General features: G+C 38.4%; 1 protein-coding gene across 2 annotated transcripts in view; it reads left to right on the forward strand.

Annotated features, from left to right (window-relative positions):
* LOC120072738 overlaps window positions 1-16,214 on the forward strand; it is a 66,744-nt gene that overhangs the window by 20,986 nt on the left and 29,544 nt on the right. For both annotated transcript variants that reach the window (XR_005480593.1, XM_039025214.1), the window contains exons 6-8: window positions 1,271-1,333; window positions 15,724-15,795; window positions 15,882-15,983. Coding sequence is in view for 1 of the 2 variants with exons in the window: in XM_039025214.1 (XP_038881142.1) it covers window positions 1,271-1,333; window positions 15,724-15,795; window positions 15,882-15,983 (237 nt within the window). In the remaining variant the exon portion in view is untranslated. The remainder of the gene's footprint in view (window positions 1-1,270; window positions 1,334-15,723; window positions 15,796-15,881; window positions 15,984-16,214) is intronic.

Raw genomic sequence — 16,214 nt, forward strand, 5'->3', positions numbered from 1 at the left:
GTATCGCAAAGGAAATATACACTGGACTTGCTCAAAGAAACAGATATGATTGGGTGTAAACCTGCTGACACACCCGTGGAGTATAATGCAAAACTTGGTGTTATAAACAACAAAGTTCCTATTAGCAAGGAAAGGTACCAGAGGTTGGTTGGAAAGTTGATCTACTTGTCCCATACAAGACCAGATATTTCATATGCAGTAAGCGTGGTGAGCCAATTTATGCAAGCTCCCTATGAGGAGCATATGACTGCAGTTGAGCGTATTCTTCGGTACTTGAAGGGGACTCCTGGTAAGGGTCTGATGTTCAAAAAGTCTGGAAAAAGGACTATAGAAGCATATACCAATTCTGATTGGGCAGGCTCTGTCGTTGATAGAAAGTCAACCTCTGGGTATTGCACCTTTGTCTGGGTTAACCTTGTCACCTGGCGAAGTAAAAAACAGGGAGTGGTGGCTAGGAGTAGCGTTGAAACTGAGTACAGGGCAATGAGCTTAGGGATATGTGAAGAAATCTGGTTGAATAAGGTGTTGTCTGATCTTTACCAAGACAGTGAGCTTCCAATGAAGTTGTTTTGTGATAATAAAGCAACAATAAGCATCGCAAACAACCCAGTCCAGCATGACAGAACCAAACATGTAGAGATCGACAGACACTTCATTAAAGAAAGACTGGATAATGGGAGCATTTGCATCCCTATATTCCCTCAAGTCAACAAGTGGCAGATGTTCTCACCAAGGGGTTACTGAGACCAAATTTTGACTACTGTATTAACAAGTTGGGTCTTATTGATATTTATGCACCAACTTGAGGGGGAGTGTTGAAAGTAGGGTTTTACCCTAGGGGTATTATTGTAATTGTCTCTTACCCTATGGCTCTCTACTGTCTATTTATTCATCCTGTTCTCTTGTATTCAGTGTCTCAATTAAAAATAATAAGAAAAAGGTCTGTATCGTGGTTTTTCTCCCTGTTCTAGGGTTTCCACATAAACTGTGTTGGTCTCTTTCTTTTCCTATTTTTCATCATGTATAAATTGATTTTACCCCTATTTTTTTTATATTTCATTGGATTAATTTCTTAACTGCCATATGTACAGTTAAAATTTAGATGGTCTCACTGTCAGCTTGAGTGATTTCAATTTGCGTGATTTTCCTTCGCTTATAATTTGTTTATAATAGCTTGCTTTGGACTTACTAATTATCTTTATGCCGAACTGTTTTTACTTTCCTCAATTTAATGAGAGTTCTATAACACCTTTACTCTCTGATGTGGCAGAATATGCTCAAAGAATACGAGCTTACACTTCGTAGCAACCCAAAAGATCCAACTGCTATGGAAGTGAGTGATGTTTCTGTTGCTTTCAAGCTTCTAATAGTTAATTTGATTTTGGTACTACAGTTGCGTTTCTCTTCAGGCAGTAAGGTTAAATCATTCCGGATGGATTTTTACTCAATTGTCTTCTTTGTGTCATTCCAAAAACATTTCTACCACCTATCCGGGAGAGTTGGGTATTGTGGTAAAGGACCTTGGATTCAACGATTGGTCAGGTCAAACTCCTTAGAATATTAAATATCTTATAAATTTCTTGAGCTACCGATGGACACTCCACTTTCAAGCATCTCGGTACTTTGAACATGATGAACATTAAGAGATCTAACGCGTAATACGGGATCATGTAATGTATGCACATACAAATTCCTACAAGCTTTTTGAAAAGAAACTTAGAGTATAAATACTCTCTTCTATTCACTTGTTTCTATAAATTCTAACCTAAACCACTTAATTCAAAGCGTGCGTTTAGGGCAAGAACTATCCTAAGACTATAATAACCACCTTTTGTTACAGTAAATACTATTTTGTATTCCCCAATTAGCTATAGTCAACACTATTTCAAGACCCTAATTTACTACAGTATTTACTATTTGTTAAAGTTTTTACTATTTTACATTTATCATTTTTTATTCTTTGTTATAATATTTACTATTTCCTTCTCAAGCTAAAATAATTTACACCTCAAATACATACTATTATAACCCAAACTAAAATAATCTACACCCCAAACACAAACTATTAATTTACAACCCAACTATAATAACTTAGGGCTATAATAACCAACTCCTTTCCCAAATGTCCTCAAAAAGTTGTAAAGAACATTTAGAGATGACCAAAAGTCGGTTTTTTCCCTGCAAGTAAATAATTATGCAAGATGCTTTCTGGTAATTTTTGTACTGTATACTATTATTTCCTTAATTCTTTATGAACTGAAGTGTGCTAAACTTTGAGTGGTTGTTTCACCCCTTTCGGGGTTTCAATATCTTTCTTGACAAGGCCCGAAAAAGGGAGTTCTTTTTTTCTCTCTAAATAAAGAAATAAAATAAATTAACAAAAGAGAGAATACTAGAGAAGAGGGGAATGAGATCTGAACCGATCCCTGTTCAAACTGATGTAAAAACAAAATAACATCATGAATGAAGAAAAAAACCCCAGTTAGAAGTCAACATCTGAAAAGTTGTGTTTCCCATAGCATGGATGAATGAGATATTTTTAATTCTCTCATATCCCCAGAGCACTAATCTCTATTCATTTTCTCAATTGATAAGTTGTGTATCCTTTTCTACAAATTTAAAGAAAGAAAAAAAAAAAGTAATGGTTTGAAAGGGTTCCAATGTCGTGCAATGATGTTGAATTATCCTCTTAAATCCTTTGGTTTCTCAAACTATATCCTCTGAAGAAAGCTTTGACATCATACCTCCACAAAACTTTAGCGTTCCCTCTAAAATTATCCCTGGACAGAAGCTTAAAATGAGTATCTTTTCTGGTATTTGGTAGGTATGAGGATAAGCCAAAAAAAAAAAAAAAAAAAAAAAAAAAAAAACACCCGTACTACTGCAGTAAAAGAGCAGCGGAAGATGAAAAATGGTGTTGATCTTCAGAAGAGTTTTCACAATTGATACAGTAGTTGGGGGCTAAGGTAGCATTTAGGAAATCTTTATTGCTTCTAGTACAAGCTTCCAAGTCTTCTTATGCCACGGTCCAAATGAAAAACTTGTACCTCCCAAAAGGCTTTAGTCTTCTAGATAGCTTTAGTCAAACTTTTATCAGTTATACTGATAGACTCAAATCCCAAAAAGAGAACCTTGAAGCGGGGGCTTGTAAGTTACCTGATTCATCCAGCTGTCACTTTCTTGCAACTAAGAGTTGGGTTTAAGTTCACTTGAATAATGCTGGATAGACTCACCCAGTCCACAGTTTCTAAATTGAAGAGGTTGCTTTGAAACAGAAAATTCCAATATCGGAATCCCTTGGACTAACAATAATAAATGGAAAATTATATTTTGTGATGAAGTCTTGGAAAAGAGTTCTTTGAAGGCAACTATACCATCCTGGAACACAATACAATTGTTTTGACACTTTGAAAGAAACCACTTGCAGAAAGATTGAAGAAAGTTATGCACACCATAACTGGCCCCTTCAAGAATGCTTTCATTGAGGGTAGAAAAATACTAGATCCAGTGCTAATTGCTAATGAGATGGTGGAAGAATACCGAGCAAAAGGGAAAAAGGGCGGATTCTTGGGCTCTATCTGGAAAAAGCTTGATCATGTAGATTGGGGCTTTTTAGAAAAAGTAATGTCTTCAAAAAATTTTGATCCACGCTGGATCTCTTGGACTATGGGATGCATAAAAAATCTCAAATTCTCTATAATCATTAATGGAAGGCCACAAGGACGTATTCTTGCATCTAAGGGAATTAGGCAAGGTGATCCATTGTCACCATTCCTTTTCCTCCTAGTCAGTGAAGTGTTGGGTGCTCTTCTTGATAAGCTTTATGGAAATGGTCTGTATGAAGGTTTTGTAGTAGGAAAGGAGAAGATTCATGTTCCACTACTCCAATTTGCAGATGACACTCTTCTATTTTGCAAACATGATAACTGTATGTTATTGAAACTGAAAGAAGCCATTGAACTATTTGAATGGTGCTCAAGACAGAAGGTGAATTGGGAAAAATCAGCCTTAAATGGAATCAATATAGATGATAATGAGTTGCTGCAAATGGCTGAATTTCTAAATTGCAAGGCAGAATTTCTGCCATTTCTTTATCTTGGTTTGCCATTAGGTGGGTACCCATAGCAAGCTTCACTTTGGCAGCCAGTGATTTATAAGGTTCATAGAAAATTAGATAAATGGAGATTTAATTTGTCCAGAGGAGGGAGGGCTACTTTGTGCAATTCAATTCTCTCCGATCTTCCAACTTATTATATGTTCTTATTTGCAATGCCCGATAAAGTGATTCTTTCATTAGAAAGAATTATGTGAAACTTCTGTTGGGAAGGACAAAATGGAAGCAAAACAAATCATTTGGTGAAAAGGGACATTGCTAGACGTTCCTTCGTTGATGGAGGCCTTGGTTTGGAAGGTCTCAAAAATAGAAATATGGCTTTACTAGCTAAATGGGGTTGTTGATACATGGAAAAAGAAAATTCCTTATGGAGGCAGGTGGTTAGAAGCATTCATGGAAAAGATCTCTTTAATTGGCACACGGTCGGGAAGGTTGGGAATAGCTTGAGAAGCCCTTGGATTAGCATTTTGAGAATTTGGTTGAAAGTAGAAGCTTTGGCTCCATTCAAACTTGGCAATGGCGCTAGATCGACCTATGGGTAGATGCACTCCTGTTAAATATTGGTATCCAAGACTTTTTAGGATTGCTTTGTTACCAAAGGGATCCATAGCATCTCATTGGGATCATATGCTGGCTTCTTGGTCTATTGTATTCTGTCGGTTGCTTAAAGATGACAAGATAATAGAGTTTCATGATTTGTTAACTCTAATTTCAGGTAAGAGAATTTCGGAAATTTTTGATATGAGATCATGGTCCCTAGAAGCCTCTGGTAATTTCTCTGTAAAATCTCTCACTACTCATCCTCCCTTTCATCCCCTTTGGACAAATGTCTATACAAGGCTTTATGGAAGACTAAAAGTCTGAGGAGAGTTAATATTCAAGTGTGGATAATGATGTTTGGCCTTCTAAATTGTTCCTCAATCATGCAAAGAAAGTTCCCCTCAGTTTGTTTGTTGCCTTCTATTTGCCCTTTGTGTAAAAGGATGGTGAAGATTTGCAGCACCTATTTTTCAATTGTTCATATTCAGCAAGATGTTGGTGGAAATTTTTCCCCGTTTTTAATATTGCTTGGGTGTTCGGAGATAATTTTAGAAGTAATGTTCAGCAAATTTTAATGGGCCATTCACTTAAGAAGCGCCCTAGGTTAATTTGGGTTAATATGGTTAAGGCTTGATAAGTTGTAGAAATACAAGTTATTTTATCTCTCTTTTAAAAGAATAAGAAAAAAAGCTCTGAAAGTGCAACATTTTTGCTAAAGAATTTATAAAGTAATCACAATATGTGATCATACATCTCTAACGCCTGATCTATCTAAATTTTGAGCTAATGTCTTTTTTTATGCAGAACACCCACTGATGCGATCAAACAAGAAATATCATAAACAAAAGCACGATCGCATAACCAGTTAATGCGTTAAGCGATGAAGCATGATATGACATGGGTGGTGGAAGTCAAATCTCAGATTGAGTTGGTAGTTGATTAGAAAACTTAGTTGAAGATTCAATGAACTTCTAATGCGTTGCAGGCGACGCATCAGGGTATATGGAATTTAATGCACCCTATCAGCTCAATCATGAGTGAGAGAAGAGAAGTCATCATCAGACGCCTATAAATACCCATGCAATTGTCATGCAAAAGATACGAGGTTCACAAACTTTCTGAAAAGAAAACTCTAGCAAGGATCCTTCTCCTTTAACCATAAAAACACCTCGGTGAGAACCTGGGTCTCTTGTGGAGGAAGAGAAGTTCCATTGTTCGATATTTAAGTGAAGTAGTCAGCATAAAAACTAGAGGGAGCAAGACATTGCACACCACGACTTGACTCTCTATCCTTTCCTTTATCTTACAGTATATTTATATTGTATCCTTAACATTGAAGAACTCAAATCTGCAATATGAATACCTGTTTATTCCATTGCTTGTTCATATCTTCTAATACTATCACGAGTAACTAAATTACCTTGGGTTGAAAAGCATATAACCAACATGAACTAAGCAACAAAAGAATTATGCACTCACTTGTTTTACGTATGCCTACTCACGTCACTTGAATAAGTCGAAAGATTATTCTAAGTAAATTGAATTCAGATTTAGAACTCATAAAACAAGAAGAGATGCTCCTTAGAAATAAGTACATCTTTTGCATATTGTACTCACCGCATGCATCCTAGAGATAGGGTAGTGTGGTTGAATACACTAAAAAGTGCTGGTTGTATATTGAGTGCACAGTGTCACAATCGCCCTTTCGAAGGCTTCTCTTAGTGATTGTGCGACACTTGTCCCCGCTCACGAACAAGTCAGCCAAACCGAACACCTGTCTCTTATACACATCTAGATGTGTATAAGAGACAGGTTGTATATTGAGTGCACAGTGTCACAATCGCCCTTTCGAAGGCTTCTCTTAGTGATTGTGCGACACTTGTCCCCGCTCACGAACAAGTCAGCCAAACCGAACACGGACCGTCGATGGCACACCGAGTGCCTCTCTGCAGCTAGCTCAATTTTTGGTTCGACTTTTTCAGCCTTGTCTTCTGAGCTAGAGGCCAATGTGGCTTGAAAGGCATTGAAAGCAGTCCGATTCAGACACTCACCCGCTCTGTGTGGTCCTCTACATATGAAACAAGATAGGGGCGATTGTAGTTGTTATACATTGTGGCAGCCCCCGCCAGTTGTTCTCTGATCTCGGCTGGGAGGGCTTACGATCTCCCCCGGTGTTCTTGTCTCCTCCTCCAGGTCTGGGAGGGCGGGAACGACTGTTTCTGTTCCCACCATTTAAGGAAGTTGGTTGTTTCCTCACGTCTTAAGAGTCGGTGCTAAGGTCATATAACTGATCTGCTGCCGCATAGGCAGAAAGGAGATCTTGTACTCTCTGTTCATATAACTTTGACTTTGCAAACGGTTTCAGCCCTTCGCCAAAGCAAAAGACTTTGTTTTTCTCGGACATGTCACGTATGTCCAGCATGAGTCCCGCGAATTGCTTTACTAGTCCTTTACTAGTCCTTGATGTTGCCTGTTTGTCTCAACTCTCGGAGTTTTTGTCGAGCCAAAATCTCGACATTCTCAGGGAAGAACTGCGAACGAAGTTCTTGTTTCAACTTAGCCTAGGTATCTATTGTGCATCGTCCTTCCTGTATGTCCGCAAATCGCAATCTCCACTACAGCTTTGCATCTTCAGCTAGATGTATTGTCGCTAATGTGACTTTCGGACTCTTCTGTCACAGTGTTTGTCACCTTGAAGTATTGCTCAAGGTCGAAGATGAAGTTCTCTAGAGCCTTTGCTTCTCGCACCCCACAGAAGGGTTTCGGTTCCAGGATTTTTATTCTGCTCACTGGCATTGCTCCCCCAGATGGGGCCTAGTTCCCTACCTCTCGGATGGTAAGATTCACCCTTGCACTCACATCTGCAATCTCGGCTTTGACGACGTCAAGGGCCGATCGAAAATCTTCAGACAGATCGGTTACCATTTGAATTATTGCTTTCTGGGAGCTGCCCAACTCTTCAACGTGCTCCTCTATGTGGGCAAAAGAGCCCGATGAGCTATCACTGCGTTCAAAACTACCGGATCGTGCAACTTTTGTCTCTTGGGTCTCCACCCTTATCATCAGTTCTCTGACGGGTAACCCGTCTAGGCGGCCAACTACCGCATCAATTCCGTCGGCTTTCTCGACAACTTCTTGCAACCGAGTCTCCAAGAAACGAATACTGTCTGAGACTTCTCTCAAGTAGAGCATTTGCTCTTCCATTTCTACCAGCCTGCCCACATGGGACTTATTCAAGTTCTTTGTCGCCGACATGATTGCTGATCTTTCCCTCTATGAGCCGACTTGGCTTTGATACTAACTGTCACAATCGCCCTTCTGAAGGCTTCTCTTAGCGATTGTGAGGCACTTGTTCCCGTTCACGAACAAGTAGCCAACCCGAACATGGACCGCCGATGGCACACCGAGTGCCTCTCGCAACCTCCACCCCTGTTTTAGGGAAAACGGGTTTGGAGAAAAAGGTTTTCGTAAGCATTTTTGAGAATGTGAGTAAAGAAAGAAAGATTGTAGTAGACTAGAAAGCAATGAGCAACAACGACTTTATAGAGTACTACTTTGGGTATGGGGAAGTGATGATTAGTCTTATCCCCATATAGTGCATTCTGAACAAAAAGCCAACTGACACCCTTGCATATGCAAAAGGGCGAGCGGTCACTTACAACAAAAAATACAAAGAAAGCAAGCTAACTAAACTAATACAATACATGACATGAAAGTATGATAAAAAGGGGTTGGAGCGGGCATGCGGCCATGGTCAACAGGCCCTGGACAAGCATGACCGTGACACACGGCTTGAACGCATAACTCATCTAGTTGCTTAGGGAGTGTTGGTGAAAATTCTTCTCAACCCTATTATCGCATGCTAGTATCCACAACCACCGCTCACACTGTTTCACTTGAAGCACAACCCTCAACGCATAAAATTCAGACTTAGAATAAAACCAAAAAAATCGACTATTTGTGTGAACATTTCATTTGCATTAAGATCTAAGTATCAGTTCATCGCACACTTATAAGCAATCCTTAAGTTCGACCCTGGACTTACCAAGACTCTGGTTGGACTTACACTTGGGTTCTACCAGGAAAAACTAAGCGTTATAACCTCATAATCATCATTCATCTCATCGCATGGTTTGAACACATCAAAACTCTACTTGCAGAATTGTGGTTTGAAAGAAACCAAAAAGTATTCCATGATAAAGAAGCAGGTTGGATGGATCGATATGATTTAGCACGAAGAAATGCTTCATCCTGGTGCACTTTATGCAAGACTTTCTAAGATTTCTTCATACAAAAATTATGTTTAAACTGGCAGGTCTTCATCTTCCCAGATTTTTAGTAGTTTTTGTCTCAATCTTGTATTATTTGGCATAGTCTTCTTTTGTATTAATGTGTATCGATTAGTGAATTGTCTTGGGACCTTGGTTGTCCTTTGCTTTTATCATTATGTTAGTTTTGTATGGATATTGTAAAACTCTTAGGTTTGAGAAAGAATCAGAATACTTTATTCATTCACCAAAGATATGAATATATACAAGTGTACAAAGCATAGAAAAGGAAAATATCACAAAAGGAAAATATCACAAAATATTTACAAGAATGGAAAATCCTAATTATAGAATTATAACACTCCCCTTCAAGTTGGAGCATATATGTTAATCATGCCCAACTTGTTACATAGATAATCTATACGTCTTCCATCCAATGCTTTCGTGAAGATATCTCCTAATTGTTACCAACCCTTGTTGAATTTTCTCACGTACAAAATAACAATCAACTTCAATATGTTTAGTCCTTTCATGAAATACTGAATTAGACGCAATATGAAGTGCTACTTGATTATCACATCACAACTTTGTCGGTGTGGTGATTTCAAATCTCAACTCAACAAGAAGTTCATATATCCAAATCAATTCACACACAGATTGTGCCATTGCTCTATATTCTGATTCTGCACTTGAACGTGACACCACATTTTGCTTCTTACTCTTCCAAGAAATCAAATTACCACCAACAAAAACACAATACCCTGAGGTTGATCTTCTGTCTTCTTTAAATCCTGTCCAATCAGCGTCTGAGAAACATTCAATATTAGTATGACCATAATCCTTATATAATAAACCACGCCCGGGAGCAGCCTTCAAATAACAAAGAATCTGTTCCAATGCAGCCCAATGATCAACTGTAGGGCATGACATATACTGACTCACAATACTTACTGAATAGGCTATGTCAGGTCGAGTCACTGTAAGGTTATTAAGTTTTCCTACTAACCTCCTATATCTTTCAGGACCTTTTAGCAATTCTCCATCTTTTGTGAGCTGTAAGTTGGGCATCATTGGGGTACTACATGACTTAGCCCCTAGCTTTCCTATTTCAGTCAACAAGTCAAGTACATATTTTCTCTTTGATAATAGAATTCCTTTCTTGCTTCTTATTACCTCAATTCCTAAGAAGTATTTCAACATGCCCAAATCTTTTGTATGGAATTGACTATGAAGAAAGGTCTTTAGAGACTGAATACTGAAGCATCATCACCAGTAATCACAATATCATCCACATATACAACTAACAAGATGACACTACCCTCAGATCTCTTAAAAAATACTGAGTGATCTAACCTACTCTTCCGCATTCCAAAACTTTCAATCACCTGATTAAATTTACCAAACCAAGCTCGTGGACTCTGCTTTAATCCATACAAGGATTTACGAAGGCGACACACCGTTCCATTCTCCCCTTGAGCAACAAACCCTGGTGGTTGCTCCATATACACCTCTTCTTGAAGATCACCATGAGGAAATGCATTTTTAATATCAAGCTGATGTAAAGGCCAATGATTGATTGAAGCTAATGAAATAAACAACCTCATAGATGAAATTTTTGCTACGGGAGAAAAAGTATAAGCATAGTCAACGGCATAAGTTTGTGCATAACCTTTCGCTACGAGGCGTGCTTTTAACTGAGCAACAAAACCATCAGGATTGACTTTAACTGCAAACACCCATTTGCAACCGATAGCCTTCTTTCCTGCAGGGAGAGAAACTAAATCCCAAGTACAATTATCATCTAAGGTAGTCATCTCCTCCACCATTGCGGCACACCAACCAGGATGAGACAAAGCCTCATGAACAGTTTTAGGGATAGATACAGACTCTAAGGATGCAATTAATGAACATGTGGAAGGCGACAAATGGTTATATGAAACAAAAGAGGAAATAGGATGAGCACATGTACGTTTACCTTTACGAAGAGCAATAGGGAGATCATCACTCGTTTCTGGATCCACTGACGAAGAAGACTCTGGTACAGGGCATGGAACTGAAGAAGGTTGTCGCCGAGTATAGACCTTAACGATGGGTGGAAGAGTAGAGGTAGCCACAGGTAGAGATGAATCAGGAAAGGATCGGAGAGAGAAGTAACTGTGTAGACAAGGAAATCATCCTCTACTTCCTTATGCTCCCCCTGACTCTTATTCGGAGAGAATGATGATGATGAAAAAAATGGGGTATGTTCAAAAAACGTGATATCAGGAGAGACGAAATATTTTATTTAAACTAAACAATAACACCATACCCCTTTTGACACGGGAATAACCAAGGAAAACACATTTTAAGGACTTTGGATCCAGCTTGGTATGCTGAGGCCGAACATCCCGAACAAAGCAGGTACAACCAAATATTTTATGTGGGATGGGAAACAAATTTTGCTTGGGGCATAAAGTACGAAAAGGTATCTCACCCTTAAGAATGGAAGAAGGCATGCGATTTATTAAGAAACAAGCTGTGGAAACAACATCAGCCCAAAAGGATTTTGGAACATGCATCTGAAAACATCAAAGCTCTGGCTGTCTCAAGGAGATGACAATTCTTTCGTTCTGCAACTCCATTTTGGGATGAAGTATCAACACAAGAAGATTGATGAAGAATGCCATGGGCATCTAAATAAGACTTCAGTGTATGAGAGAAATATTCCTTAGCATTATCACTCCGTAGGATTTTAAGAGCACCACTAAACTGAGTTTGGATTTCAGCATGGAAGTTATGAAAATGAGAAAGTAATCAGAACGACTTTTCATTAGATATAACCACGTAACATGAGAATAGACATCTACAAATGTAACAAAATACCGAAACTCCTTTGGACTACAGGACAAGGACCCCAAATATCATAATGGACTAATTCAAAAGGAGCACTAGCTCGTTTATTGACTCGAGGATACAAATTCAAACGATGAAATTTAGCAAATTGACATGATCACAATCTAAAGAAGACAGATGTTGAAGTTGTGGATGAAGACTCTTCAACACAGAGATAGACGGATGACCCAAACGACAATGCTCTTCAAAAGGGAGACGACACACTTGAGCATGTGATGGCCGTAGGTGTTTGTAGTTCAAAGATGTAAAGACCTCCAAATTCACGCCCTTTACCAATAGTCTGTTTCTTCATAGAATCCTAAATAAGCAATAACCAGGAAAAAAGGAGACAACTATGAAGATCACAAGTGAGTTTACTGACCGAAATCAAATTAAACGAGAAATATAGTAAATTTAAAACTGATGACAAAGAAATTGATTCAGTAAGATGGACGGTTCCTGATCCTAAAACAGAAGTGGAGGTTCCATCAGCTATAGTGACATTAGGTGAAGAGGTAGATGTACAAAGGTTAGAGAATAAACTGGGGTTACCTGTCATATGGTCTGTAGCTCGAGAATCAATGACCCATTTTGACGTGGAGGAAAGAAGTCATTTAGAAATGTTACCTGTCTCTGCGATGGCGTAATGGGAGTAGAAGATGATGCCCTCAATGATTCTTGATACTGCTGAAATTTAGCAAACTTCTCTGCAGAAATCGTAATTGACTTGTCAAGTATCAGGAGTAGAGGCAACATGTGCAGAGGGTGATGGCATTCTCTGACCCTTATTCAGCAATTTTCTGCATTCACGCTTCGTATGGCCAGGTTTATGACAATAATAGCAAACAATACCTCTTGAATTTGATCTTTGTTTATTTGGATGACCTTTGAAGCTATTTGATTCAACCCTCTTATACCTCTGTAATCATTTGTGCGCCCATCAAAGCACTGTTAGAACCAGATGATGTAACTGCTTGTGTCTTTTCACTACGAAGTATTCGAGTGTAAGCTTCTTCAAACGAGGAGATATTTGAGCTTGACAACACTTGATCTTTGGCCATCTCATATTTAGGTGCAAGACCTACTAAAAAACTCATGATAAACAACTTTTCACGTTGAGCCATTAGAACTTTTGGATCCGTGTTGATTGGCATCAAGGCATTGAATTCCGTGCATGTATTTTTAACCTCCATAAAGTAACTTGTAAGAGATTTTTTCTCCTTGATCAGGTTGATATAGAGTCTTACAAACATCAAACACTCTATTAATATTCTCTTTCCCTGAATAAAGGAAATCCAGATATTCCAATAGTTCCTTGACTGATTCGCAGTGATTTAGTAGTTCAACAATTTCACGGTCAATAGATTCTTGATTTGTAGAAGCATCCTTGAATCGTCCCGCCACCAAATCTTCTTATTAGCATCAATCGGTGGCTCTTCTGTGATGTGATCATCCATCTCCATGCTCCTAATAAAGTGGCAGACATTTGATCTCCATGAAAAGTAGTTGGATCCATTCAATTTGTGTTCAGTTACTTTTGACACCATAGGAACAATCTTAGACATGACTAATGGTTTCTGATCAGCCATTACCTCAAAAACAATAGACACCGGACAACAGAGAATCAAACCCTAATTTACCGAAGAGATGTCTTTACAAGCAGTGAGAATATCTATATATCCCAAACAAACACACCACCAAGAAGAGTCAACCACACTGAAGAAACCCACAAAAACGAACAAAAAAGGACGGCACATGCGCCTACACGCGCTGGCGCGTGGACGGACGGCAGAGAAGAACGATTGGCACGTGAGCCTCACGCACTTGTCAGATGGCAACCAGACTTTGAGGTTTTGTAGATCGGCGGCTGGGCTTCTCTTTGGACTGGGCGGTGTCGAAAAAAATAGCTTCCTTTGTTTTTCATATTTTTTTCCCTGCGGCGGCGGCTAACGACGGCGAATGAACCGAAGACGGCGACTGGGAACAAAAGTATAAACTCACCTCTCCACAAAATCCTAAACGTATCACAAATAGGTTCTAAATTCTCAAACCCTAAGGTTCACAAAAACCCTAAGTTTATTTAGAGAGCTCTGATACCATGTAAAACTCTTAGGTTTGAGAAAGAATCAGAATACTTTATTCATTCACCAAAGATATAAATATATACAAGTGTACAAAGCATAGGAAAGGAAAATATCACAAAATTATAGAATTATAACAGATATGACGAGGGCGTTAGGGGGGTATCAACCTAGTTGAGATGCCTAGGTGCGCCTCCTGATCTTTAGATTTTCATACTCTTTATATAACCCTCTTGTACTTTGAGCATTAGTCTCTTTTCATCTTATTAATAAAGAGGCTCGTTTCCTTTTCAAAAAAGAAAGAAAGAAACCAATTGACGATTTGCTAGCTTGTAAAAGGTAAAAGCCATGGGCTTCTTACATTAATCTTCCTCTTCTGGATGGAACTGAGTACCCCCTTGAACACTGCAGTTTCTTAGCGGTAACTATGGTTTTGTACCAAAGAGCAACAAATCAAGTAATGCGACAACTCCATTTAGCGATAAGAATGTAATTCCTTTACTTTATGCATACCAGTGCCTGAAGCAGAGAAACCTTTTTCCACCTAATCAGCCTCTTGTCACTCGTATCATTTGCTCAAGTCTTGCATAAAATTTGGGATTTTATTCTCTAGATTATTTGCCTATTTGGCTGGGCTGTTGGGAAAAATGAAAATAGATGGTGATACAAAGTGAATTTCACTATAAGTAGTGAGTACTCTTATAGAAAAAGGGAATTCTTTCCTGCAGGTCAAGAGCCTCTCTGTCTGATGACTCCTCATCACTCCCTTTCAATAAATAAAATAAAATAGCCATCACTTCCTTTTAGGCTTTTCAAAGGAATGAACCAAAAAACAATTCAGAATTACCAAGAGTCTACTATCTGCAGTCAGTCCTCCTTGATAGTCTCACATTTTCTGGTAAATTAAAAATTAAGGAGAAATTATACTATTAGTCCTTGAGGTTTGGTCTAGGTTGCATTTGAGTTTCTGAGTTTTCAAACTCAATAATTAACGCTGAGATTTGCTTTTAGTAGCACCTTAGGTCCCTCCCCCAGTGTTTCTTTTAATTATTAACAGGTAAATAAATTGAATTAACCCTAAGCATTGGGGATTAAACAATGTAGTTTAAAATAACAAATCTAACTTTCCTCTAGTTATCTACACAATTGCCAACTTGTTCCAAAGTTCATTTGATTCTTTGACAAATATTCACAACCATTTCATCGATAAACCTTCACTCTTTCCTTTTAAATTCCCAAAACTCAAACCCTCTTTCTCCACGGGCAACACTACTTTGTTCCATCCCACTAAATGAGATATTTTCTACTCATCTCTACCTTCCCCAAAAAATTACTCATATATTTTGGACGAAGGCATTGATTGCTTATCTAGAACCTTCAAGAAAAAGTTGCAATAAAAACCACATGCAGTTTCAACAAGATTTTTTGGGCTTGTGGTTGGAATGAGATTATACTTTTAGAGCAAGGGCTAAGAAATTTAGTCTGCTTGGACTTGAGTAATAGGTATCTATTATGGCACAGGTACGTGTGCCTTTGGATCTATTTTTATCTTTCAGTCTTTATAGATTCTTTCTTCTTATTTTTCTTAGTCTTGCTGGGTTTTGAGGATGAACAGTCCTCTTGACTGCCAATGTCACACTATATTCTAATAAAAAATAAAAGCTCTATTTCTGATTAAAGTTACTTGAAGTTTATTACCAGTTTTAAATTTTTTCTGCGAAGTTGGACTGGTAACTTGTGTGAAACAATGTACTTTGTAATGGAATATATGAGGAATGGAAATATTGTGGATATTCTAAGCATGGAATTTGTATGAAATTCTGAACAAATATTAGATGCATTGTTGTAGGGTGCGGCAGTTGCCTCAGCTGAATTAGGTGAATATGCACGAGCAGCTTCTTTGCTTGAAGACTTGATAAAGGTTTCTTTTATTTTGGATATGGAACATGAACTTTTCATTGATGTTGCTTTTAGGTAATATAATATTTTTGTTCTTTCTTTATGTAGGAGAAGTTAGATGATTCTGACATTTTCCGCTTGCTTGGGGAAGTAAAATATAAACTAAAAGATTATGATGGGAGTGTTGCGGCATACAAGAGTGCCACAATGGTTAGTCTTTTCTTACAATTAGAAAGGATCAGGTCGTGCTTTGTTGGAATTTTTCTTTGTTTGATATGACATTAAAAATTAAAAGAGAACAAGAATAAAATTCTCTCCCTTCTTTCTCTCCCTTCTTTCTCTCCCTTCTCATGCCTTTTCTCATCTCTCACCCTCTTCCCCTTCTTGTCAGTCTCCCTCCCTATCCATTCCCCCTTCACCTTCATCCTCCCCTCCCCTCCC

This window comes from Benincasa hispida, chromosome 1 (genome assembly GCF_009727055.1).
Source record: "Benincasa hispida cultivar B227 chromosome 1, ASM972705v1, whole genome shotgun sequence".
Lineage (NCBI taxonomy): Eukaryota > Viridiplantae > Streptophyta > Magnoliopsida > Cucurbitales > Cucurbitaceae > Benincasa > Benincasa hispida.